This window comes from Macaca nemestrina, chromosome 20 (assembly GCF_043159975.1).
Source record: "Macaca nemestrina isolate mMacNem1 chromosome 20, mMacNem.hap1, whole genome shotgun sequence".
NCBI lineage: Eukaryota > Metazoa > Chordata > Mammalia > Primates > Cercopithecidae > Macaca > Macaca nemestrina.
Window position 1 is genome coordinate 16,458,309 of NC_092144.1, and position 24,388 is coordinate 16,482,696.

A 24,388-nucleotide genomic window follows, 5' to 3' on the forward strand; every position below is an offset into this window, starting at 1 on the left:
AATTAGCCAAGCGTGTTGGCGGGCTACTGTAGTCCCAGCTACTCGGGAGGCTGAGGCAGGAGAACTCTTGAACCCGGGAGGCGGAGACTGCAGTGAGCCGAGATCACGCCACTGCATTCCAGCCTGGGCAAGCGAGGCTCTTGTTAAATTTTTTTTTCATATAATTGCTGAAAAAATAAATAAGTTTAAATTTGCAAAACCATCCCGTTTTATCAGAAAAACTTGAGAGTCGAGGTCGGAGTCGGCCACGTTTCGAAGGTGTGTGGCCACGCCCAGCCAGGTCAGCCCCGCCCCCAGGCCGTCAGGCCCAGCCCCCTCCCGTCAGACCCCGCCCCACTGCCCTGCCGAGCGACCCCGCTGGTCGGGCCCGTCCTGCAGTAAATGCACAACCGGGACGGAAGTGCCTCTGTGACAGCGGACCCAGGCTCGGAGCTCCAGACGCTGGGACAGGTGACCCGGGGCGGTAGCCAGCCGGACGGCCTTGCAGGTGGGGCGGAGGTCCCGGGGAGCTCCTCGGGCGCGGTTGTCCGTGGGCTCCGCGTGCCCCAGAGGGCGAGGCTCCGGCAGCGCGGGGGTTAACTAGAGCAGGTCCCAGGCTGCGCGGCGACGTCAGAGCTCGTTTACATAGCGCTCTTTTGGGTTACGCAGTCGTGGGCGGGGTCTGGAGGTCGCTGCGGACCAATCGCGTGCGTCTATGCAAATAGAGGCCGCGCTGGGGAACTCTGCTCCCGCTGGGTGAGAGTTGGCTGCTTTCGGGCCGTGCTGCCCGCGCGTCCTTTCTCCGTGCGCGTCGCCAGGCGTGTCCTCTCCGCGTGTCCACCCACAGGCCGCCCGCAGACCACCCCCGCCACGCGCGGGACACGACACCCCCCGCAGGACCCGCCCATCAGCCCGGAAACCCACGAGCTGCTTCTCCCGGAGGCCGATGCCCACCCAGGAGCCCCCAAAGACTCGCGGCTCCCGGGGGCACCTGCAGACTCACCCGCCTGGGCCTGGGCCCCCGGTGAGCCTGACCGGGAGGGGGTCCCCAGGCCGGGCCTCTAGGCAAAAGATTTAGTCCCCCCAGTTTGAAGGACTCCGGTTTCCCGACACCCCGATTTAACTCCAAACCACGATTCCTGTGGCAGCTGCAAGGACTGGCGCCTGGAGGCCTCAAAACCAGCGCCCCCCGCCCTCCGTGCCAGCCCCAGCCGGGACCCCACAAGGCAAAGCCCAGGAAGATTGTGTTTGAGGATGAGCTGCTCTCCCAGGCCCTCCTGGATGCCAAGAAGCCTATTGGAGCCATCCCTAAGGGGCATAAGCCTAGGCCCCACCCAGTGCCCGACTATGAGCTGTGAGTGTCCCCCATGTGATTCTTCATGCCTGAGATCAGAGAGGGGCACTGAGGCTGGGGCTTTGACAGTTGAATAAGAGTTTACCAAAGAGTAAAAAGAAAAGGATCCCTTGTGGGGTGAGTGGATCACTTGTGGTCAGGAGTTCGAGACCAGCCTGGCCAACATGGTGAAACCCCGTCTCTACTAAAAATACAAAAATTAGCTGGATATGGTGGCGCATGCCTGTAATCCCAGCTACTGAAGAGGCTGAGGTGGGAGAATTGCTTGAACCCGGGAGGTGGAGGTTGCAGTGAGCCGAGATCGCTCCACTGCACTCCAGCCTGGGCAACACAGCAAGACTCTATCTCAAAAAATAATAATAAAGGCGGGGCGCGGTGGCTCACGCCTGTAATCCCAGCACTTTGGGATGCCGAGGCGGGCGGATCACGAGGTCAGGAGATCGAGACCATCCTGGCTAACACGGTGAAACCTCGTCTCTACTAAAAAATACAAAAAAACTAGCCGGGCGAGGTGGCGGGCGCCTGTAGTCCCAGCTACTCGGGAGGCTGAGGCAGGAGAATGGCGTAAACCCGGGAGGCGGAGCTTGCAGTGAGCTGAGATCCGGCCACGGCACTCCAGCCTGGGCGCGACGGAGCGAGACTCCGTCTCAAAAAAAAAAAATAAATAAAATAATAATAATAATAAAAAGACGAGGAGAAAAGGAACATTTTTAGTAGGGGGCCCGGCATGGACAAAGGAAAGCAAATTACACTGACTGGGGGAAAGGGTGGGGTTCTTTACGCTCACATTCTGACCCCCTTCAACCTGGTAGTAAGTACCCACCGGTGAGCAGTGAGAGGGAGCGGAGCCGCTACGCCGCAGTGTTCCAGGACCAGTACGGAGAGTTTGTGGAGCTCCAGCGGGAGGTGGGGTGTGCACAGGCAAAGCTCAGGCAGCTGGAGGCCCTGCTGAGCTCCCTGCCCCCACCCCAAAGCCAGGTCAGCACTGGGGAGAAAGCCCTGCCCCACAGCCCTTCTGAGTGTCCCGACACAAGCCTGTGGGACACCCACTGGATCCAGATTTCTGGGACTCTTTCTACTCTAGGTTGGCTGGGGGCCACACGACACATGGCTTAGGTCAGCCCTTGAAGTCCCCACTAGATGGGCATTTAGTGTGTCTGAGCTTCAGTTTCCCCATCCCTCCTTGAGTTCAACTCTCCCTAAACCCCCTTTCTACTCCTCCCCTTGCAGGAGGAGGCCCAAGTTGCAGCCCGGGTTTGGAGGGAGTTTGAGAAGAAGCGAACGGTGAGTCTTGCATCCCACAGCTTGGTCTTGCACCCCGAGACTTCTGTGAGGCTGGGGTGCCTGTGTCGGTTTTTTTGTTTGTTTGTTTGTTTTTGAGACAAAATCTCGCTCTGTCGCCCAGGCTGGAGTGCAGTGGTAAGATCTCAGCTCACTGCAACCTCAGCCGGCCGGGTTCAGGCGGTTCTCCTGCCTCAGCTGGGATCACAGGCGCTCACCACCACGCCTGGCAAATTTTTGTATTTTTAGTAGAGACAGGGTTTCACCATGTTGGCCAGGCTGGTCTAGAACTCCTGACCTCAAGTGTTCCGCCCACCTCAGCCTCCCAGACTGCTGGGATTACAGGCATGAGCCACCTCACCCAGCTCACCCAGTTGCCTGTGCCCAGTTTCAAGGAGAGAAAATTAAGGCTCGGAGAATGAAAGGCAGAGGGTTGAGCAGCTTGAGGGCCACAGGGCAGACTGCTGCAAGGACTTCCGGGTCTCGCCCTGCCTAGGATCCTGGCTTCCTGGACAAGCAGGCTCGCTGCCACTACCTGAAGGGTAAACTGAGGCATCTCAAGACTCAGATCCAGAAATTCAATGACCAAGGAGACAGCGAGGGCTCTGTGTACTTCTGAGTGCCCCTGCAGATGGGCAGAGGGCTGCATGGGGATGCAGGCCCCTTGCTTTTCTTGGTATCTCCTCAGCCTTTCCTCTTGCAGCTCCCCCTACCAGGGGTAGCTTTCTCCAGGATTGCAAATGCCTCTTCATTTTGGACTCGGCGCTGACAGCTCCTCCTCCAGGAAGGCCTTCCAGGTCTTCCTCCTCTGGGCCCTCTAGCTTTGACCCTATAGGGACTCCAGATCTCAACCTGTTCCCTGGAAGTAGGGCCTGCTCTCCATCCCAGTGAAATAAACATGTATTAGACACCTACTGAGTATAATTACTTAACACTTCTGATTTCACTCAGTTGTCATGCATACAAAAAGTTTTTTGTTTTTGTTTTTGACTGTGTCTCACTCTGTCGCCCAAGCTGGAGTGCAGTGGCGCGATCATGGCTCACTGCAGCCTCAACCTCGCAGGCTCAAGCAATCCTCCCACTTCAGCCTCCTGAGTAGCTGGGACCACAGCCATGTACCATGACGCCCCGGTTAATTTTGTTTATTTTTTGTAGAGATGGGTCTATGTTGCCTAGGCTGGACTCAAACTCGTGGGCTCAAGCAATCCTCCTGCCTCAGCCTCCCAAAGTACTGGGATCACAGGCATGAGTCACTGCACCCAGCCATCACCACAAAATTGTTCCTTCATTTCCAGAGGAGAAAAAATATGAGGTTCCTGCTGGGCACTGTAGCTCACTCCTGTAATCCCAGCACTTTGGGAAGCCGAGGCTGGCAAATCACCTGAGGTCAGGAGTTCGAGACCAGCCTGGCTAACATGGTAAAACCCCGTTTCTACTTTAAAAAAAAAAAAAAAAAATTAGCTGGGTGTGGTGGTGCGTGCCTGTAATCCCAGCTACTATGGTGGCTGAGGCAGGAAAATCACTTGAAGCCTGGAGGCGGACGTTGCGGTGAGCCAAGATCTTGCCATTGCATTCCAGCCTGGGCAACAAGAGTGAAACTCTGTCTCAAAAAAAAAAAAAAAAAGGTTCCACAAAAGGGATTTGTCTAGGATCTCTGGGTAGGGTTTGAACCCTTAATGGGGGTTCTCTCTCCCCCAAGAGCCTCAAGTTGCCTTCCAGTTAGAGGCCAACATCCAGCGTCACATCCTCGGCCAGGCTTGCCGGGGAACACCAGGGACCAAAAGTTTTTTTTTTTTTTTTTTTTTTTTCTGAGACAGTCTCGCTCTTGCCCAGGCTGGAGTGCAGTGGCATGATCTCGGCTCACTGCAACCTCCGCCTCCCTGGCTCAAGTGATTCTCCTGCCTCAGCCTTCCCAGTAGCTGGGATTACAGACACCTGCCACCACACCCAACTAATTTTCGTATTTTTAGTAGAGACGGGGTTTCACCATGTTGGCCAGGCTGGTCTGGAACTCTTGACCTCCAATGATCCGCCCACCTCAGCCTCAAAAAGTGCTGGGATTACAGGTGTGAGCCACCCTGCCTGGCTGGGACCAAGAGTTTCTGTGGGTCTAATAATGGAGACAAGATCGCTAGGACGCCAGTCTTGGTAGAACAGCCTTCTGGAAGATCTGAGGGATGCCATGCTGGGGTCCACCTAAAGGGAGTGGGCTCAGCCTGGAAGCCCTGCAGGAGGCCATGAATGCACCCCAGACAAATGGATTCCTCCACTTTTTTTTTTTTTTTTTTTTTTTTGAGTTGGAGTCTTATTCTATTGCCCTGGCTGGAGTGCAGTCGGCTCACAGCAACCTCTGCCTCCCAGGTTCAAGTGATTCTGCTGCTTCAGCCTCCTGAGTAGCAGAGATTACAGGCACCTGCCACTGCGCCCAGCTAATTTTTGTATTTTTATTTTATTTATTTATCATTATTATTATTATTTTTGAGACAGAATCTTGCTCTGTTGCCCAGGCTGGGGTGCAGTGGCCGGATCTCAGCTCACTGCAAGCTCCGCCTCCCGGGTTTACGCCATTCTCCTGCCTCAACCTTCCGAGTAGCTGGGACTACAGGCGCCCGCCACCTCGCCCAGCTAGTTTTATGTATTTTTTAGTAGAGACGGGGTTTCACCGTGTTAGCCAGGATGGTCTCGATCTCCTGACCTTGTGATCCGCCCGTCTCGGCCTCCCAAAGTGCTGGGATTACAGGCTTGAGCCACCGTGCCCAGCCAATTTTTGTATTTTTAGTAGAGACAAGGTTTCACCATGTTGGCCAGGCTGGTGTCGAACTCCTGACCTTAAGTGATCTGCCCACCACCTCCTCCTCCCAAAGTGCCGGGGTTACAGGCATGAGCCACCACACCCAGCTGGATTCCTCCATTCTGTGTCTCCCTGGGCACTTCAGGACAGCAGCTGACCCCAGGCACTGTGTGGGCACATCCATATGCATGGCCTAGGGGGAGGGCCTTCCAGTGTCCGACCCATCCCAGGCCCTGGCTGTGACGGGTGGGGCACAGGTGGAGCCAGTCTCCCCATGGGGGCCATGTAACAGCAGACCAGAAGCTGTGCTCTGAGTGTTAGTCTCCCAAGGGAGCCACAGGGGACAGAAGCAACCAGGAAGACCAATTACATGCAGGGAAGACAGTGTCAACCACTGAGCCACCACGATTGTCCTCAAGAAGGCCCTAGTCTGGGGAAGATAGCCTTGAGTCCAGTAACAGAAAGCTGCCCAGCAGAGTCTTAATAGCCAGGGAGGCTCAAGATCTCGTCTTGCAGGAAGGGCCATGTGGGTAGGGTTTTGTAGGAAAAGTAGGAGTTCGGCAGTCAGGCCTTGGACAGACATCCAGATCTCTGGCCTGGGGCCAAACAGCAGGACACCATGGTCTCACTCAACCCTCAGATGTCCCATGCATTAGATAAATGGGACCTTGCTGTCCAGTTTGATTGTAGACATGGACCCACTCACTCACGGGACACTGTGGGAAACCCTGGCCTAATGCAGAACCCAGTGCAGCCTTCAATGGGAACCAGGTGTCCTCTCCATCCCGCCCCTGCCTCAGTTCCCTTCTGGGAACCTGCCCACAAGAGACCCTCACCGACTCCACAGGAGGGGCCTAATCTCTCATCTTCCAAGGCTGTCTTCAAGATGGACATGGGGAGACTGGGGACCATTTTGGCAAACTGGGGCTGCATAAGGGCTGAGCACTGGCCCAGCAAGCAGCGTGACAGATTTGACTTCTTCCCTTGCTGTTTTCACAAGGCCATCTTTTTTTTTTTTTTTTTTTTTGAGACAGTCTCCCTCTGTCGCCCAGACTGGAGTGTAGTGGTGCAACCTCAGCTGACTGCAACCTCCGCCTTCCAGGTTCCAGTGACTCTCGTGCCTCAGCCTCCCAAGTAGCTGGGATTACAGGCTCCTGCCACCACGCCTGGCTACAGAAGGGCATCTTTGATGGAGGACTTGCCTCTGCTTGACAGCACATCAGTGAGAGGTGCCACCCCCACCACCATTCGGGCCCTTTCTCTCTGCCCCCCTACAGCTCTGGTGCCCAATTCCACAGGTGCCTTTCCTACCACAGAGCGGTGCCACAGACTCCCGAGGCTGGGACGGGAGAGTCCCTGGTACCCCACATGATTCCGTATCACCCAGTGAAGCCCACATTTCAAAGTCTTGGCCGCCTAGGTCCCTGCCTCCCAAATGTCAATCTCTGAAACAGATTTTTAGTTCCATGTGAGGAAAAAAAAATTGAAGTCAGATTGACTCAGGCACAAAAGGGGGATGACTGAGTTCATAGAACTTAAAACACCTGAGGGTTTCAGGTATGGCTTGATCCAGGGGCTCCAAAGGCATCTTGGGAAATTGATCTTCCATCCTTGGCTCTGCTTTAATTAGATTCTCCCAGTTCCAAATCCTGCTGTGGAATCTCACTGGCTAGTTTGGAATCTCAGGCCCTCCATAAACCAGTTGCTGTGGCCCATGGAATGGTGGTCTGATTGGCTGGCCTGAGATCATGTGACAGGACTGGCCTCAGAGGTTTCTCCCAAGGACATCGGAGCCCAAACAAGATTAAGGGCCTGGTGGCTGATGCCTATAATTACACCACTTTGGGAGGCCAAGGCAGGTGGACCACCTGTCAGTAGTTCGAGACCAGCCTGGCCAACATGGCAAAACCCCATCTCTAATTAAAGTACAAAAATCAGCTGAATGTGGTGGTGCACACCTGTAATCCCAACTACTCAGAAGGCTGAGGCAGGAGAACTGCTTGAAGCCGGGAGGCAGAGGTTGCAGTGAGCCAAGACTGTACTACTGCACTCCAGCCCGGGTGAAAGAGCGAAACTCCATCGCAAAAAGAAAAAAAAAAATGATTAAGAGCCGACCAAAAAAAATAATTAAGTGAGGCTAGGCGCGGTGGCTCACACTTGTAATCCCTGCACTTTTGGAAGCCAAGGGCAGGGGTGGTGGATCACGTGAGGTCAGAAGTTCGAGACCAACCTGGTCAACATGGTGAAACCCCATCTCTACCAAAAATACAAAAAAAAAAATTAACTGGGCATTGTGGTGGGTGCCTGTAGTTCCAGCTACTGGGGAGGCTGAGGCAGGAGAATCACCTGAACCTGTGGGGCAGAGGTTGCAGTAAGCCGAGATCGCGCCACTGCGCTCCAGCCTGGGTGACGAAGTACCACTCTGTCTCAAAAAAGAAAAAAAAAGACCAGGGAGGCTGTGCAGGTAGGAAATGTCTTTATTATTGGCCTTGATTGAGTCATCATGTAGTGTCTGACATAGATTACGTGTCCAGAGGATCTGCCTGGCACACGCTAGCTACCCCTGCCCACGGGAGCGGCCCCTCCGGCCCAGACGCCAGGCCTTTGTCCATCATGCCAGGGAAGCCAACCCTACCATCCCACAAGTTCATGCTTGGGGTGCCGAGGGACAAGGCTGTCCCAGGATTGGACCCTCCATCCCTTACCTCCATCCTGGCCAGGGGTCCTGGGGAGGACGAGGCTGAGGCCTGGATGATCAGTCTCTTTTTGGTTTCATGATCATTTAAAAAACAGAAAAGACAAACATTTCACAGTCTTTAAAAAATAGAAGTCTGAGGAGAGAAGCCAGGGTCCTGGGCCCCGGGAGGCCCCTCGAGGCCTCAGCATTCCCTATCCCTTGAGGTCTGTCTGCAGGCCTGGCCACAGCGCACGTGGCCCCGTCACGGTCACTGGCCCGAGCCATAGGGCCAGTTGAAGGTACTCCCCGACAGCAGCATGTCTCTGATCAGTGTCTCAATGGGCGTCTTCCCCACCAGGCGCATGAAGAACAGCTGGGAGATGAGGGAGGCAGGGACTGCGCGCAGGGCGGGCAGCCGCAGCAGCAGGCGCCCGAAGCGCTGGGGCTGGGACGGGTACTGCGCCCGCACATACTCGGTGAGGGCCACCTGTGCCTTCTCCTGCAGGCTCTCCACGTGGGCCGGGTCCGAGAGGCCACAGGCATCTAGGGGGACAAAGGTAAGTCAGGCAGGGTGGGAGACAGCCAGAGAACACAGGGCCCACAGGGGTGACTAGGGGCTACCACTTGCAACTGTGGGTAAGAACAGGGGGCTGGGCGTGAGGGCTTACGGCCACAGTCCCAGCACTTTGGGAGGCCGAGGCAGGAGCATCATTTAAGGCCAGGATTTGAGACCAGCCTGGACAACACAGTGTGATCCCTTCTCTACAAAAACAAATTAGTTGGGGCCAGGCACGGTAGCTCACGCCTGTAATCCCAGCACTTTGGGAGGCTAAGGCAGGTGGATTACTTGAGGTCAGGAGTTCAAGACCAGCCTGGCCAACATGGTGAAACTCCATCTCTACTAATAATTAAGAATAATTAGCCAGGCATGGTAGCATGTGCCTGTAGTCCCAGCTACTCAGAAGGCTAATGGGAGGATCACTTGAGCCTGGGAGGCGGAAGTTGCAGTGAGCCAAGATCGTGCCACTGCACTCCAGCCTGGGCAACAGAGGGAGACCCTGTTTCTAAATAAATAAAATTAGCCCGGTGTGATGGCACGTGCCTCCCAAAGTGCTGGGATTACAGGCGTGAGCCACCACACCCGGCCTAATTTTTTTCCTTTAAGATGGAGTCTCGGCCGAGGCGGGCAGATCACGAGGTCAGGAGATCGAGACCATCTTGGCTAACACAGTGAAACCCTGTCTCTACTTAAAAATGCAAAAAAAATTAGCCGGGCGAGGTGGCGGGCACCTGTAGTGTCAGCTACTCGGGAGGCTGAGGCAGGAGAATGGTGTGAACCTGGGAGGTGGAGCTTGCAGTGAGCCAAGATCGCGCCACTGCACTCCAGTCTCTTTTTGAGACTCTGTCTCAAAAAAAAAAAAAAAAAAAAAAGATGGAGTCTCACACTGTCCCCCAGGTAGAAGTGCAGTGGCACGATCTCACTGCAACCTCCGCCTCCGGGTTCAAGTGATTCTCCTGCCTTAACCTCACGAGTAGCTGGCATTACAGGCACGCTCCACCACACCCAGCTAATTTTTGTATTTTTACAGGTTTCGCTATGTTGGCCAGGCTGGTCTTGAACTCCTGATCTCAAGCAATCTCTCCACCTCGGTCTCTCAAAATGCTGGGATTACAGAGCCAGCGGCCTGGCCAACGAGACAGGTTCTAAGGAAGCTCGCAGGGAAGGTGGGGCTGGGAAGGGAATTTGACGAGGAAGACAGAGCCCAGAAGGGCCTGTGGGGTAAGAGAATGTGGCAGCCTCTAGAGAGACCCAAGACGATGGGAAGCCAAGAAGAATCTTCTGAGAAAACAATAAATAAAGCCATATTTATTGATTTTCGAGACGCAGTCTCACTCTTGCGCAGGCTCGAGTGCAGTGTGGTAATCAGAGCTCACTGGAGCCTGGAACTCCTGGGCTCAAGCGATTCTCCCAACTCTGCTTCCCAAAGTGCCGTGGCTACAGGCCTGAGCCACCTTGCAGGACCAAAACCGTATTTATCAAATGAAAGCCACCTCCCAGAGTAGCCTGGATCTGGTTCCTAGCCCCAAAGATACCTCTGATGGGATCTAGAGGCTTCCAGTAGGTGAAAGAACTCCCAGGAGACACGCTGGAAAGATCTTTGTCTAAAGGCATGGTGGCACACGCCTGTAATCCTAGCACTTTGGGTGGCTGAGGCAGGACTGCTTGCGCCCAGTTCAAAACCAGCCTGGGCAACATGGTGAGACCGTGTCTCTACAGAAAACTTTTAAAACAAAATTAGCCAGGAATGGTGGTGCACGCCTGTGGTCCCAGCTACTCAAGAGGCTGAGGTGGGAGGGAGGATTGCTCAAGCCCTGGAGTTCGAGGCTGCAGTGAACCCTGTTCGAACCATAGCCTGGGTGACAGGGTGAGACCCGGTCTCAAAAAATAGAAATACAAATAAAAAAATAAAGTGGGGAAAAAAAAAAAAGCTGGCTGCACCGCCAGTCGCTGGAATACGATAGGGCTACCACTGCTCGATAGTTGATGGTTACGAAGGTTCTGGGGCTGCCCCGCCCCTCAATGGGAGGGGCCTCCGAGCCACGCCCCTACCCAGATCCCTACAATCCTGGCTACCTGCAGGTTGCCCTGAGAACCCAGTAATCAGGCAGTGGGGGCCAGAGGGGGCGAGAAACAGGGGGTTAGGACCGTCCCTCCCACGTTCCCCTAACTTTGTGCTATCAGTGCTCACTGAGCGTGAAGAGACCTTTGGTGAGGGAGTAGGGGGTCTCAGGGAGCCTGGGAACAGGAAGAGGGGTCTGGGGTCCAGGGTTCAGAGTTCTCCAAAAGTCTTGGAATCACGCAGTGGGGGTGTCACTGTGTCACACTGCTTACATCACCCCTCTATGGCCACCCATGAGCGTTCGCTCACGGCGCTTGCAGGGCGCCAGGCCTAGGCAGCGAGCGGGGCGCTATGGTGGCTGGAGTCTGGGTCTAGGCTGCCCTCCTCCTAACCTCCCTTGGGTCCCCCCATCCCGCGGCCCCCTTCGGAGCCTGACTCACCGGGCGTGAAGAGCGCGATGGCCTTGAGGCAGCCGTACTCAGCCGAGTCGACCTGCAGGCGGCCTAGCTTGTCCACCTGCTCCTGGAAGGCCCGCACCTGGTCCATGAAGGCCACGGCGCGCTCAGCGGCCATGGGCGCGGCGTGGAGGCCGGCGGCGGCCAGTAGCGGCGCCGTGTGCAGGGGCAGCGCCGCCTGCGCCGCGTTCAGCACGAAGAGCTCGCTCCAGCTCAGGCGCAGCAGCGCCACCTGGTCGGCCACCGGCAGCTCGGGGAAGAAGGGCGCGTGGCGCGCCCACTCCACGGTGCTGAAGAGCAGCCGCGCCGCCAGCTCGCACACGTTGTCGATGCCCAGCACCGCGCCTGCCGCGCCGCCCCCTGCGCCGAAGCGTCCGGCCGCCGCAGGGTAGGGCTCAGCGCGCAGCAGCTGCGCGATCAGTTCGGACACCGGCTGCCCCGGGAAGAGGTCTCCGCCGCCCCCCACCGCCGCCAGCGCCGAGCCTGGGGGGCTGCCCGAGGAGGTGGCCACGGCGCCAGGCAGCGAGTGCGGGATGCGGCCGCGTTGCACCGCTGCGGGAGGGACAGGAGGGACATGCGGGCGGGAGGGGATGCGGGTGGCGGGGGGGGGGGGGGGAGGGGGGGAAGGGGGTGGCCGCAGCAGGAAACGAGGGAGGGACAGGAGATGGGGGAGGGCGGGGCACAGAAGGCCGGGAGGAATGGAGATAGGAGATGGGGCAGACAGGAAGGGGAGCGAGGGGTATAGAGAGAGGAGAGGCACAGAAGAGAGGGGAAGGAATGAGGGGCCAAGTAGGTGCCCAGAGAGACATGGGGGGCGGGGCAGGTAGGGAAGGACAAGGTAGGAAAAGTAAGGAGAATAACGGGGAAGGGAGACAAAAGTCATTAAGGGGTCACTCAGGCCCTCCCCTCCAAAGCCCCCAGGCCCAGCCTTTCCCAGAACGCCTAACCCCACCCCATGGGCACCAGGCTGGTTAAAGTCAGGGTCCAGGAGCCCCTGTCCAGGTCCAGCCACCACTCCCCACCCCCAGCTCCTGGGGACAAGGAGGAGCATCTAATAAACCTTTTGGAGCCTCCATCTGTTAGTCACGGGGTTCCCAGAGCTGAGGATGGGCCAAGGAGGACTTGGGGACCCTGGCCAGCCTGGTCCCCAAAGCAAGAAATCAATACCCACCCAGCACTAGCTGTCTCCTATGGAGCGGGGATCATTTCTCTACCTTCCATCCCCTCCCCACCAGATGATGACCCCTGAGGGCCGGTCTGGGTCCCTGCAGAGGCCACAATGCAGGGAAGGTTTGGGGGGGACCCACAGTAGGGAGGTGTCCTGGGGGGGCTGCGGTAGGTCCTCAGTAAACATTAGTCGCCATCAGTAGCCTTGCTTATGAAGCGGGGAGGCCCTGCTGCTGACTTGGGCACATGTCCGCAGTGAGCAGGTGGGTGAGAAAAGGGAAACTGAGGCACAAAGAGGCAGAGGGTTGGCCACGTGCCTGCCTGGCTTGTGCCGCGGTGGGCAGGGTGGCAGGGCAGACTGGGCTGGTTGCCAGCAGACTAATTAATGAGATTTAATGAGTTGGCATGCCCCATCTCATCACCTCCGTGAACTCCAGGTCAACTCTGCGTACAGCAAACACCAGAGGGGAATGCGGGCAGAATCCGGGGGCAAACAGCGCTGAGCGGAGAAGCCGGGACCTGGGTTGAAGCCCGCTCCAAGGGGTCCCTGAGTCTAAGTCAACTGTCAAATGAGGACAGGCGGACCAGGCCCAAAAGTGGTTCCCCGGTCCTCCAGGGAGCTTCTTCCCCCTTTGCTCACTGGGTTGTGAGCAGCCACCACTCCCTCACACGGCCACATTCCCACCCCAGGGCCTATGGACTTTTTCTTTTTTCCCTCCCTCCCGCTCTCCCTTCCTTCTTTCCTTTCCTTTCCTTTATTCCTCTCTCTTTCTTTTTGAGATGGAGTTCTACTCTGTCACCAGGCTGGAGTGCAGTGGCATGATCTCGGCTCACTGCAGCCTCCAACTCCTGGGTTCAAGTGATTCTCCTGCCTCAGCCTCCCGAGTAGCTAGGATTACAGGCACCTGCCACCACGCCCTGCTAATTTTTGTATTTTTAGCAGAGACGGGGTTTCACCATGTTGGCCAGGATGGTCTCAATCTCCTGACCTCGTGACCCACCCGCCTCGGCCTCCCAAAGTGCGGGGATTACAGGCGTGAGCCACTGCGCCCAGCTGACCTTTGCACTTTCTGTTCACTCCTCCCCAAACCACTCTCCAGCTCTTTAGCCCAGACTGTGGAGGTTCAAATCCCAATCACAACTCTGTTGCTCTCTTGAGAGATGGCCTCACCAATCTGCTGTGTGCCTCAGTTTCCTCATCTATAAAATGCAGACAGTGGCTCCCATTTGCAAGCCCAGCACTTTGGGAGGCTGAGGCTTGAGCCCAGGAGTTCGAGACCAGCCTGGGCAACATAGCGAGACCCCATCCCTACAAAAAATTAAGAAATTAGCCGAGCATGGTAGCGAACGCCTATAATTGCAGCTACTCAGGAGGCTGAGGTGGGAGAACCACTTCATCCCAGGAGTTTAAGGCTGCAGTGAGCTATGATCACACCACTGCACTCCAGCCTGGGTGACAGAGTGAGACCCTGTCTCAAAAAATGATGTCACCAATCACTGAATTAAATGAGAATCGATGTAACTTAAAATAATGCCTGCCACATAGGAAGGGCTACATAGATGGTAATTCAAGCCAAGGACCATTTATTGAACACCTACTGTGTACCAAGCCCTGGTCTACGCGCTGGGGAACAAGATAGACAAAAATACCTGCCCACAGGGAATGGACATTCTGGGTGTAAGTAAATTATAGAACAAGGGAGGGCTGGGCGCGGTGGCTCACGCCTGTAATCCCAGCACTTTGGGAGGCCGAGGCAGGCAGATCCAGAAGTCGGGAGATCGAGACCATCCTGGCTAACACGGTGAAACCCCGTCTCTACTAAAAATACAAAAAATTAGCCAGGCCTGGTGGCACATGCCTGTAATCCCAGCTACTCAGGAGGCTGAGGCAGGAGAATCACTTGAACTCGGGAGGCGGAGGAGGTTGCAGTGAGCTGAGATGGCGCCACTACACTCCAGCCTGGCAGAGCAAGACTCCCTCTCAAAAACAAAACAAAAAAAGAACAAGGCAGATGGCGTCAAATACAGGGGGATCAGGAGGGCTTCCCTGAGGAGGTGATGTTTGAGCAAACCTTGAAGGCAAGGTTAGGGAGGGCGCCATGTACAGATCTGGAAAAAGCGCACTCTAGGCAGAGGGAACAGCACATGCAAAGGCCCTGAGGCAGGACTGTGCTTAAAGCATGAGCTGTCGGCCGGGCGAGGTGGCTCAAGCCTGTAATCCCAACACTTTGGGAGGCCGAGGCGGGCGGATCACGAGGTCAGGAGATCCAGACCATCCTGGCTAACACGGTGAAACCCCGTCTCTACTAAAAATACAAAAAACTAGCCGGGCGAGGTGGCGGGCGCCTGTAGTCCCAGCTACTTGGGAGGCTGAGGCAGGAGAATGGCGTGGACCCAGGAGGCGGAGCTTGCAGTGAGCCGAGATCCAGCCACTGCACTCCAGCCTGGGCGACAGAGCGAGACTCCGTCTCAAAAAAAAAAAGCATGAGCTGTCATCATACATATTTCCACCCGAGGCTTTTGGAGACTTCTGGCGAGGCTGTTTGCTCTGAGGCCATGACTTGAGATATATGAGGATTTCAGGTAAAATAGACAAGTAGAGGCAAAATCCATGTTGTGGGGGCAGGGCCAAGAAAGTTACCCCCAAACTTAAAGGGGCCACACGGAAGGATCAGTTTTAAAAGAAAGCTCCTCAGCTGCCTCTCTCAGCTTCTCCCACCAAGGCCTAGACAAAAAACAACAGCTTTAGGCCAAGTATGGTGGCTCATTCCTGTAATCCCAGTAGTCTGGGAGGCGAAGGTGGGAGGATCACTTAAAGCCAGGAGTTCGAGACCAGCCTGGGCCACATAGTGGGACCCTGTCTCTAGAAAATAAATTTAAAAAGCGGCCGAGTGGGGTGGCTCATGCCTATAATCCGAGCACTTTGGGAGGCTGAGGCGAGCAGATCACCTGGGGTCAGGAGTTGGGAGACTCCAGCCTGGCCAACATGGTGAAACCCCATCTCTATTTATTTATTTATTTTTATTTATTTATTTGAGACGGAGTCTTGCTCAGTCGCCCAGGCTGGAGTGCGGTGGCGCGATCTCGGCTCACTGCAAGCTCCGCCTCCCGGGTTCACGCCATTCTCCTGCCTCAGCCTCCTGAGTAGCTGGGACTACAGGTGCCCACCACCACACCCGGCTAATTTTTTTGCATTTTTAGTAGAGACGGGGTTTCACCATGTTGGCCAGGATGGTCTCGATCTCCTGACCTTGCGATCCACCCGCCTCGGCCTCCCAAATGTTGGGATTACAGGCTTGAGCCAACGCACCCGGCCAACCCCATCTCTATTAAAACTACAAAAATTAGGCCGGGTGCGGTGGCTCATGCCTGTAATCCCAACACTTTGGGAGGCCCAGGAAGGCGGATCATGAGATCAGGAGATCAAGACCATCCTGGCCAACATAGTGAAACTCCATCTCTATTAAAAATACAGGCCGGGTGCGGTGGCTCAAGCCTGTAATCCCAGCACTTTGAGAGGCCGAGACGGGTGGATCACGAGGTCAGGAGATCGAGACCATCCTGGCTAATACAGTGCAACCCCGTCTCTACTAAAAAATACAAAAAACTAGCCGGGCGACGTGGCGGGCGCCTGTAGTCCCAGCTACTCGGGAGGCTGAGGCAGGAGAATGGCGTAAACCTAGGAGGTGGAGCTTGCAGTGAGCTGAGATCCGGCCACTGCACTCCAGCCTGGGCGACAGAGCAAGACTCTGTCTCAAAAACAAACAAACAAAAAAAAAAAAAAAAAAAAAAAAATTAGCCGGGCATGGTGGCGTATCCCTGTAATTCCAGCTACTGAGGAGGCTGAAGCAGGAGAATCGCTTGAACCAGGGAGTCAGAGGTTGCAGTGAGCCGAGATCCAGCCACAGCACTCCAGCCTGGCAACAGAGCAAGACTCTGTCTCAAAAACAAACCAAAACAAAATACAAAAATTAGCTGGGCGTGTTGGCCTGCATCTGTAGTCCCAGATACTCAGGAGGCAGAGGCAGGACAATGACTTGAACCCGGGAGGCGGAGGCTGCAGTGAACTGAAATCACACCACTGCACTCCAGCCTAGAAGATGGAGCGAGACTCCATCTCAAAATAAAATAAATAAAATAAAATAAAATATAAAATAAAGAAAAAAAAATTTCAAAGCAAGAGAGGCTCAAGTTAGACACTAGAAAGAACTGCCAGCCTGGCCCACGACGCAGTCCCCAGAGGAACCTGAAACCCAGCACAGAAGATCTCGTCCAATAGGCTGGTTTTTTTTTTTTTTTTTTGAGACGGAGTCTCACTGTCGCCCAGGCTGGAGTGCAGTGGCGCGATGTCGGCTCACTGCAAGCTCCGCCTCCGGGGTTCACGCCATTCTCCTGCCTCAGCCTCCCGAGTAGCTGGGACTATAGGCGCCCGCCACCACGCCCAGCTAATTTTTTATGTTTTTAGTAGAGACGGGGTTTCACCGTGTTAGCCAGGATGCTCTCGATCTCCTGACCTCGTGATCCGCCCTCCTCAGCCTCCCAAAGTGCTGGGATTACAGGCGTGAGCCACCAATAGGCTAGATTCTATTCCTGAACCCTAGAAATCCATATGGAAATCTCTGGGTTCTACTTGAATTCTAAGGGGGTTTGACAGAGTTCTAGGCCCACTGGCCCAGAATACGCCCATCCACCCAGGTTCCCTGAGCAGAGACAGCTGGGCCTCACTCTTGCTCCCAGTGCCCCGGGTCAGGAGAAAGGGTAAGCTGCCCTTTGCCTTAATCAGGCAGAGTTCCTGCCTTGGGCAAACAAAAAGCATGGGTGAAGGGTGGAGGGGAAGCAAATCAAATAAAAAAAAAATACCACACACACACATCCTTGTTCAGAAAGCAGTGGCCACGCTAGCAGACAAGAGGTCACCAAGGTGTCAGGGCCAGGGAACCAGCCTCTGAGGCCGGACTCGGGGGTAACTGGGGAGGGGAGCTCCTGCAAGAGAATGGGGCTGGGGAAAGTCCCTTGTGGGGCGTCCCTGGCCTCTTCAGCTCCACGGCAGCAACCAGGGGGCCAGGGATCCTAATTGGATTCCTCCAGCCTAGGGCCAGACCACAGCCCACTGGATCAAGGGATCAGTGGTAATGAGGTTAGCAGGCGCTGGGCCCCACCCCCTGAGGCACCTAGACCCCTGTGAAAGGGAGGGAAAAAGGGAGGAAGAAGCTGTTTGTTCACCCCAGCCCTAGCTGCTGTGATCGTCCCCAGTGTGTCCCCAGTGTGTACTCACCCTCCTTCCTCATGCCCACCCGGAAGCACTTCTTGAGACGGCAGTACTGGCACTGGTTCCGGTGGTGCTGGTCGATCTGGCAGTCACGGTTAGACCTGGGGGCACACAGAGGCCAGGGCTCCCTGAGACCCCCATGTCCTCCTCCCCCAACCAGCCTATGAGCTGCCTTTGGAGGCTGCCCCTCAGAAATACTCGTAGGGGCCCTCTAGACTGGGAAGGTAGCCCCGAAGGGGTACAGGAGCTCAGCTTGCAGGTCTGCAAAGCAGACAGGATAACCTGGATGGGTGGTGATGGATGAAGCGGAATCTGTGGAAAAGCAGATGAGCACCCCAGGGAGGGCACATTGGCACTGGGTTTTGAAGGATGAATAGGAGTTCTCCAGGTGACTGGAGGGGTGATCCCACAGACAGAGTATAGCCAGAGCAAAACGGCTGAAATACACAAATATGGAGGCCTAAAGGGTTTCATTTTATTTGGTCACTGTCAGGCTGAGCAGGGTCACTGTCCCCAAAATGATGTGAAGGCAGAGACGACATGGTCAGAAAGCTAGGCTTTGTGAGTTAACTAGGGGTCAGGCCAGAGGCTAGTGGTCTGTGGGGCCCCTGCATTATCACCCACACAAAGCCCACACCAATGAATAAGTAAACAAAGTCACTCGGGTCCTCTGCCCTGAAGGCCCCACTGCTGTGTTCTGGGAGGACCACCCAACCCCTATGCAAGCTCGAGATTCTCCTGGTCAGCCCTCAGTGAATCCCATTGCCTCTTGCAGGGATGAGACAGGGGGCCCCACCCTGGAGGAGGTGAGCTCCCCGTCCTGGGTCAGCCCCAAGCAGGAAGGTCCAGGCCTTATTCTTCAAATGTCCCCAGAACCTTCTCCCCTTGGCCCGTTCCCTTGGACTCCCCTGGTCTCTTGCCACCGGGAGCTGGGGGCTCTCCAAGGCCTGCGCCTGGAGCGACTACCTGTGGGGTCCCAGCTGGGGACACCCAGGGGATACGCAGAGACAGTCACAGAGTAGAACCCTCACTTAAGGGAATTAAACAGATGCATCTCTGTGGTGGCTCACGCCTGTAATCCCAGCACTTTGGGAGGCGGAGGAGGGTGGATCACCTGAAGTCAGTTCAAGACCAGCCTGGCCAACATGGTGAAACCCCATCTCTACTAAAAATACAAAAAACGAGCTGGGCGTGGTGGCACATGCCTGTAATCCCAGCTACTTGGGAGGCTGAGGAAGGAGAATCGCTTGAACTGGGCAGGTGGAGGTTGCAGTGAGCCAAGATTGACTCACTGCATTCCAGCCTGGGCGACAGAGTGAGACTCTGCCTCAAAAAAAAAGAAAAAAAAAAAAAGGCTGGATGCGGTGGCTCATGCCTGTAATCCCGGCACTTTGGGAGGTTGAGGCAGGCGGATCACTTGAGGTTGGGAGTTTAAGACCAGCCTGAATAACATAGAGAAAACCCGTCTCTACTAAAAATACAAAATTAGCCAGGCGTGGTGGCGCATGCCTGTAATTCCAGCTATTTGGGAGGCTGAGGCAGGAGAACCGCTTGAACCCAGGAGGCAGAGGTTGCAGTGAGCCGAAATCACACCATTGCACTCCAGCCTGGGCAACAAGAGTGAAACTCCGTCTCAAAAACAAAACAAAACCCAGATGAATCTCAGCTGCAGACACCCAGCCCCACCCCTCAGGTGGTGACTGCCCCACTGAGCCTTGGTTTCCTCATCTGAAAATGGGAGGCCAGATACCGTCCTATATGGGATGGACTGGGTCAGAGGGGTTCACGGGGGACAGTGTCAAGACCCAGACCCCAGGCGAGGAACCCAACTTAGGAAAGCTGAGGCTCTGAGCCCATCTCCCCAACACCCCCATCCTCCCCTAACCCCCAACCACTGCCTGGGTCCCGCAGCACCAGCCGCTGAGCCCCTGGGAAGAGGCCCCACTAGGGCAGAGGGAGCTCAGGCAGAACCAGAACAAAGCCCAGCCGCAGGGTGGTGGGAGGATCCAGGGCAGCCGGGTGGAAACGGCCTGGCCTGGGGCGGCCCTGCAGGCAGGGAGAGGCCCAGCTCAGGGGCCCCTGACCTCAGGGAAGGCCCTGAACCTTCTGTATCAACTTCCCCTGACCTCAGGGGAGGCCCTGAACCTTCTGTATCAACTTCCCCAGCTGTAGAATTGGGACAGATCCGTCCCTCCAAGGAGGGAAGCAGTTAAGTTCTTCCTGTTATCCCACCTAAAGAGTGCATGCTTTTTTTGCCCAACCCCATGGCCCAACTCAGCTTCCTCCCTGAGCTTCTGACCTCCAGTCCAATTTGATCAGAGCCCTCCCCTGCTCACACACCCTCCAAGGCTCCCCATCACCCTCAGCCAGCATTTCAGGCCCACCTGGCTATGATTTCTCCCATGGCTGCGCGGTCCCCTCTTACAGCACAGCTCCCCCAGTCTGCCACTAAATGTTTTGTCTGGGCCACACACTGGCATGCCCCTGTGGCCTTTCTTCCACCTGCCAACTCCATGCTTCAAGGCTCATGTCCCCTAGCCTCCTCCAGGCAGAGCCTCTGCTGTCTCCCTGGGACCCCAGATCCTGCAGGCTTGGGGCATCTGTCTCATTGTGTCTCCTCCAGACTGGGGGCTTCTCAGGAGCTAGACTTGGAGCTGGGGTCTCTCTGCAGGGGCTGGCATCAAACCACCCAGGATGGGCCCCAGCGAGACCCTGCTAAATCCATCTGAAGCTCAGAATGGAATGGTGACTTCACCAGATCACACAACTCACACAGCACAAACCTGCCAGCTCCAAGCAAGGCCCCCCCCCAATCCCCGCCGAAACTGGTGCTCCCTGACCCCACCCTCAGGAAGCCCCTGGGACCCCAAAACTGCCTGAGCCCCCTCCCTTCCCCTCCCTAAAGACATGACGGGAGAGAAGCCGGTTTTCCAGCAGCAAGAATGAGGCCAAAGTCTAGTGGCCCAGTTTGTGCTGGAGGAGGGAGCAAGGCAGCTCTGCCACACATGGTCACACCAGGCCAGCCCTGACCCGGGACCTGGGGTCAAACTCCACCCGCGGGTACCTGAGGCCCTATTTGGTGGCCTCAGCCAACAAGCCTTCCATCAGCCGTTCTCCCTGGGGGCACCCCGATCCGAACTCAGCGGTCCCCTACCTGGTCCCACAGTTCCCCCCTGCAAAGCCCCAACTCGGGCAGGGTCCCTCCATGTCCAACGCAAAGCAGGCACCAGGACCTCTTTCTGGGCCTTTGGGCCTCTGTTTTGTGCAGCTGGGAAATGAGACCGTCTAGACCGGCTCTACAGACACCCTGCATGTTCCTGGGATGCACAGTAGGGGCTTATAAACGGACAGATCGGATGCTCGCCCGGGAACAGTGAGAAAAGAACTCCCGAGCCGGACAACCCCGATCGCTTTCCCTGGGGACCTTCCGCCAGAACAGCTAGAAAGGCCACGCCCTGCCAGAGAGGTCTCCGACCTGGGACAGCCCAGCGATCCTGCTCGGAAACGTTTCACTCCCTGCCCGTCTCAGAGACACCCAAAGTTTAAGAGATTTTTCCAGGAGCCCCAGGTCTGCACCCACCCCTGGGGGAGGGGGACGTTTCAGTCAATTCCGGTGGCCCTGCCGGCCTTCCAGTGGCGATTTCCGGTGACCCAAGGCTCCGAGTGAGCCCAGAGGGGTTCCCCGGGATGGGCAAGGCCAGCTCGTACCCCCACCCCCACCGCTGGGCCCCTCACTCGAAGAAGACCGCCCCGTGCCACCCCAGCCTCCTTCCGTCTGCCGCCTCCGTAGCCACAGCGACTTTGGAAGTGATATTTGACCCCAAGGGCGCGCCGTATCGATCCGCGCGGCCGCAGACAATGGCCCCTGGACGCTGCGAGCTCCACGGTCCAAGTTCCACGTTCGATTCCCTCGAGGGCATCCCGCGCGCTGGGATCCCCGAGAACGGGTGCCCTGGGGTTGGGCTGCCACCCCTGACAGCACCCCTACCCCCACCCCAGCGCGGAGATGACCCCTCCCCAGAGAAAAGCAGGGGGGAAGGAGAAGCAAGTAACTGGGGCAAGAGCCTCCAGGGACCACCTGATGGGGGGAAACCTGCAATGATGCAGCGCCGACTGTATACACAATCCCAGCCATGGAATGCGGGAGGCGGGTGCTGTGCCCCTATCTCAGAGGGGGCAGTGGAGGCCCAGGGAAGGTCAGCGCCAGGCCCAAGGTGACCGAGCAGGTCAGAGGCCTGCCCCAGGCCGGGGCGGGGTGCACGGCGGCGGCGCGCGGATGGGGGGCTCACCGGCAGGTGTAGCTGAGGTTGCGGCGGATGCTCCGCTTGAAAAAGCTCTTGCAGCCCTCGCAGGTGAAGACACCGTAATGCTTGCCGCTCGACTTGTCCCCGCACACCACGCAGTCCACCTGCAGCCCCGGCCTCTCCTCGTCGCCCGGCTCGGCGTCGCTGGCGGCACCAGTGGGGGAGGCCGAGTCGTCCTCGGCTGCGCGCGGGTAGCCGCCCGCCTTGTCCACGCCGTTCGTGTCGCCGCCGGGGCCGCCCCAGCCGCCGGTCACCATGGCCATAGCCCCAGGGCAGCGGGGCCGGGGCGCCCCCTCCGCGCTCTTCCCTCCGGGCACCCCTCTCGGCCCGGGGGACCCTACGCTGCGCGCATCCGGCCCCGGCGCACGGGGGACACGGGCTGCACCCCCCAAAAAAGTTTTGCAGCAACTTCCTGCGGCCGGTCCGCGCGCCCGGGCGGAACTGGTCGGGCCGGTTCCAGGCCAACTTTCCCACGCGTGCGCGGGGCCGGGCCCGGGGCCGGGAGGGGCGCGCTAGAGGCGAGGGCCGGGGGCCCAAAGGACTCGCGTCCCGCCGCCCTGGGGCCCCGGCGGGGGCGCGCGGGCCATGGCCCGGCCCGAGCCGCGCAGGGGGCGTCCTCTGGCCTGGCCGCCGCTCGCCCGGGGGCTGCGGCCAACTCAGCGGGCAGCCATCCGAGCGCGGGAGGCCGGGGGGAAAGTTTGGCCGCAAGTTGCGCGGCCGCCAGTGACGGGGGGGGAGGGGCGGCGGGTGCGCGCCGGGGCCGGTCGCCGCGCCCCCTGGGTCCCCCGGCGCCCGCGGCTGCCGCTCCGGGCCTGCAGGGCCGCTGGGCCGGCGCCTCTGGAGCTGCCGCTCCCGCTGCGGCCGCTCCCGCCTGGCCTGGGCCTGCGCCTGAGCCCGAGCCTCGCTCTCGCCGCCGCCACCGCCGCCGACCCCGCGCGCCGGCCTCGCGCTGCGGCCGGTTTGACACACAGCGTTCCATTCGCGGGGCGGGCGGGGGGCGGGGGCGGGGGCAGGGGCGCGCGCCGCGGGCTGGGGGCGGGCGTTCGTTGCCCCGGCGACGGCCGCCCTTATAAGGGCATGGGTGGCCGCGCGCGGCGCCGGGCGAACGGGCCGGCGGGAGGGACGGGGGCCGAGCGCGGGGCCGCGGGGCCTGACCCTCCTCCGCCTCCCTCTGCCCCTCCCCCCCGCACCCCCGCCCTCGCCCTCGCCCGGCTTCAGCCTTAACCCCTGCGGGGCCGCGGCGGGAGCCTGAACCGCGCCTGCCCTCTGCCCTTCCTCGAGCCTCACCAAGATGTCTGTCCAAGGCCCTCCCCTCACCTCTGGCCTTGGACGTTGGGTCGCTCGATCACCCTCGAGGCGCCCCTCGGAACCTCCCCCCACCCCACCGTTCCCGGCAAAGCAATGATGGGGGGCCAGTGGCACCCGGGGGGGCACGCCCCTGCGCAAGACACACGCGCGCATGAGACACACACACACGCACACACACACACACACACACACACACACACACATCCTAGATTGTGTTTGCTTCCTCTTCCAGAAAGTCGCCGCGTCTGACCCCCACCCCACCCTTTCTCTGCTCGGGTTAACACCTGGTGCCCGGAATCTCCAGGGGGAAGGGATGTTGTGGTCTGAGACCGGCTGGCCGGGGCCGCGAGGTCAGGGGGCCCCTCTGCAGAATTTCTGGCCTCCGGGGGCAGGGCGCCCACCCGCCCCGCGCGGCTGGAGGCGACAGGCATGCCCACCAGCCCTGCCGGGGGCCTGCCCCTTTTCCCTTTTCATTTCCTTTTCTTTCTGTGCTTTGCAGAAAGGGCTTGGCCTGGCGGCCGGCTGGACTGCAGATGTCTCTTCCAGGCGCCCTGGAGCCTCGCAGCTGCCGCCACCTCCAACTCACCCCATCCCCCAGAACCGGGGCTGGGGCCCGCCTGACCAGCATTTATTAAGCACCCTTTGTATGCGAAGTCCGGGCTGGCGAGCTGGAAAAGCCCGAGCCTCTGGCTCTGGACAGGTTAACCTTTAACCGGCTGGAAAAGTTCTTCCAGGAGTGACCTTTCACCTCGGAGTCTTGCGGCCCCAGCCACCCAGACTGTGGTCCCACCCCACCCTGAGCCCAGAGCTGGACACCAGAGCATGCAGCTGGGCCTCTGAGAGCTCCGGCCAGGACTGTGCCCTCTGCGCACCTCCTCCTCTGCCTCCCAGAGCCCCGATGAGACTTGAAGAATTGCCCCCCCTGGAGTAGGGGGAAAGATGCTTAGAGATCTCCCAACACTTAAAAAGAAACTGAGGTTCTGGGAGAGCCATGCACACCCAGCCCTGGGCCTCTCGACCTGTTCCAGGGACGTTCTGGCTGCCTGCAAGGTGGAGGAGGAGGCGTTAGTAAATACAGAAAGCAGGAAGGACTAGGATTAGACATGAGCAAGGACTTCCCGTGGGTCTAGAGTCGGGTTCTGCCTACAGCCTGATGTAATCCCTGCTGGGAGAGAGGAAGGC

General features: G+C 57.8%; 2 protein-coding genes across 5 annotated transcripts; one reads left to right on the top strand and one right to left on the bottom strand.

The window, feature by feature from the left end:
* Window positions 1-333: 333 nt before the first annotated feature.
* Window positions 334-11,118, top strand: LOC105486752 (occludin/ELL domain containing 1). Of its 2 annotated transcripts, none has more exons than XM_071086922.1 (6): window positions 334-450; window positions 827-1,003; window positions 1,128-1,333; window positions 2,146-2,311; window positions 2,564-2,617; window positions 9,672-11,118. In XM_071086922.1, the coding sequence occupies exons 1-6, from the start codon at window positions 382-384 to the stop codon at window positions 9,699-9,701; spliced, it is 702 nt and encodes a 233-aa protein (XP_070943023.1). In that variant the 5' UTR covers window positions 334-381; the 3' UTR covers window positions 9,702-11,118. The 2 variants fall into 2 exon arrangements, with proteins under 2 accessions (XP_070943023.1, XP_070943022.1); XM_071086921.1 differs by lacking the exon at window positions 9,672-11,118 and adding an exon at window positions 3,111-3,528.
* LOC105491300 (nuclear receptor subfamily 2 group F member 6) lies at window positions 7,867-23,578 on the bottom strand. Of its 3 annotated transcripts, none has more exons than XM_011757602.3 (4): window positions 21,884-22,860; window positions 17,601-17,695; window positions 11,144-11,710; window positions 7,867-8,625 (listed from the first exon to the last, which is right to left on the bottom strand). In XM_011757602.3, the coding sequence occupies exons 1-4, from the start codon at window positions 22,159-22,161 to the stop codon at window positions 8,351-8,353; spliced, it is 1,215 nt and encodes a 404-aa protein (XP_011755904.1). In that variant the 5' UTR covers window positions 22,162-22,860; the 3' UTR covers window positions 7,867-8,350. The 3 variants fall into 3 exon arrangements, 2 of the variants coding, with proteins under 2 accessions (XP_011755904.1, XP_024652613.1); XM_024796845.2 differs by lacking the exon at window positions 21,884-22,860 and adding an exon at window positions 19,979-20,405; XR_011617582.1 differs by lacking the exon at window positions 7,867-8,625 and having other exon boundaries at window positions 11,659-11,710; window positions 21,884-23,578.
* Between the last annotated feature and the right edge of the window lie 810 nt (window positions 23,579-24,388).

Coding starts and splice junctions, on each gene's coding strand:
- LOC105486752 (XM_071086921.1), top strand. CDS start 382: ATGCACAACCGGGACGGAAGTGCCTCTGTGACAGCGGACCCAGGCTCG. Junction 2,312..2,563: donor TGCCCCCACCCCAAAGCCAG/GTCAGCACTGGG, acceptor CTCCCCTTGCAG/GAGGAGGCCCAAGTTGCAGC. Junction 2,618..3,110: donor AGTTTGAGAAGAAGCGAACG/GTGAGTCTTGCA, acceptor CGCCCTGCCTAG/GATCCTGGCTTCCTGGACAA.
- LOC105491300 (XM_011757602.3), bottom strand. CDS start 22,161: ATGGCCATGGTGACCGGCGGCTGGGGCGGCCCCGGCGGCGACACGAAC. Junction 11,711..17,600: donor GGTGGGCATGAGGAAGGAGG/GTGAGTACACAC, acceptor TCCCTCCCGCAG/CGGTGCAACGCGGCCGCATC. Junction 8,626..11,143: donor CATCGCGCTCTTCACGCCCG/GTGAGTCAGGCT, acceptor TTGTCCCCCTAG/ATGCCTGTGGCCTCTCGGAC.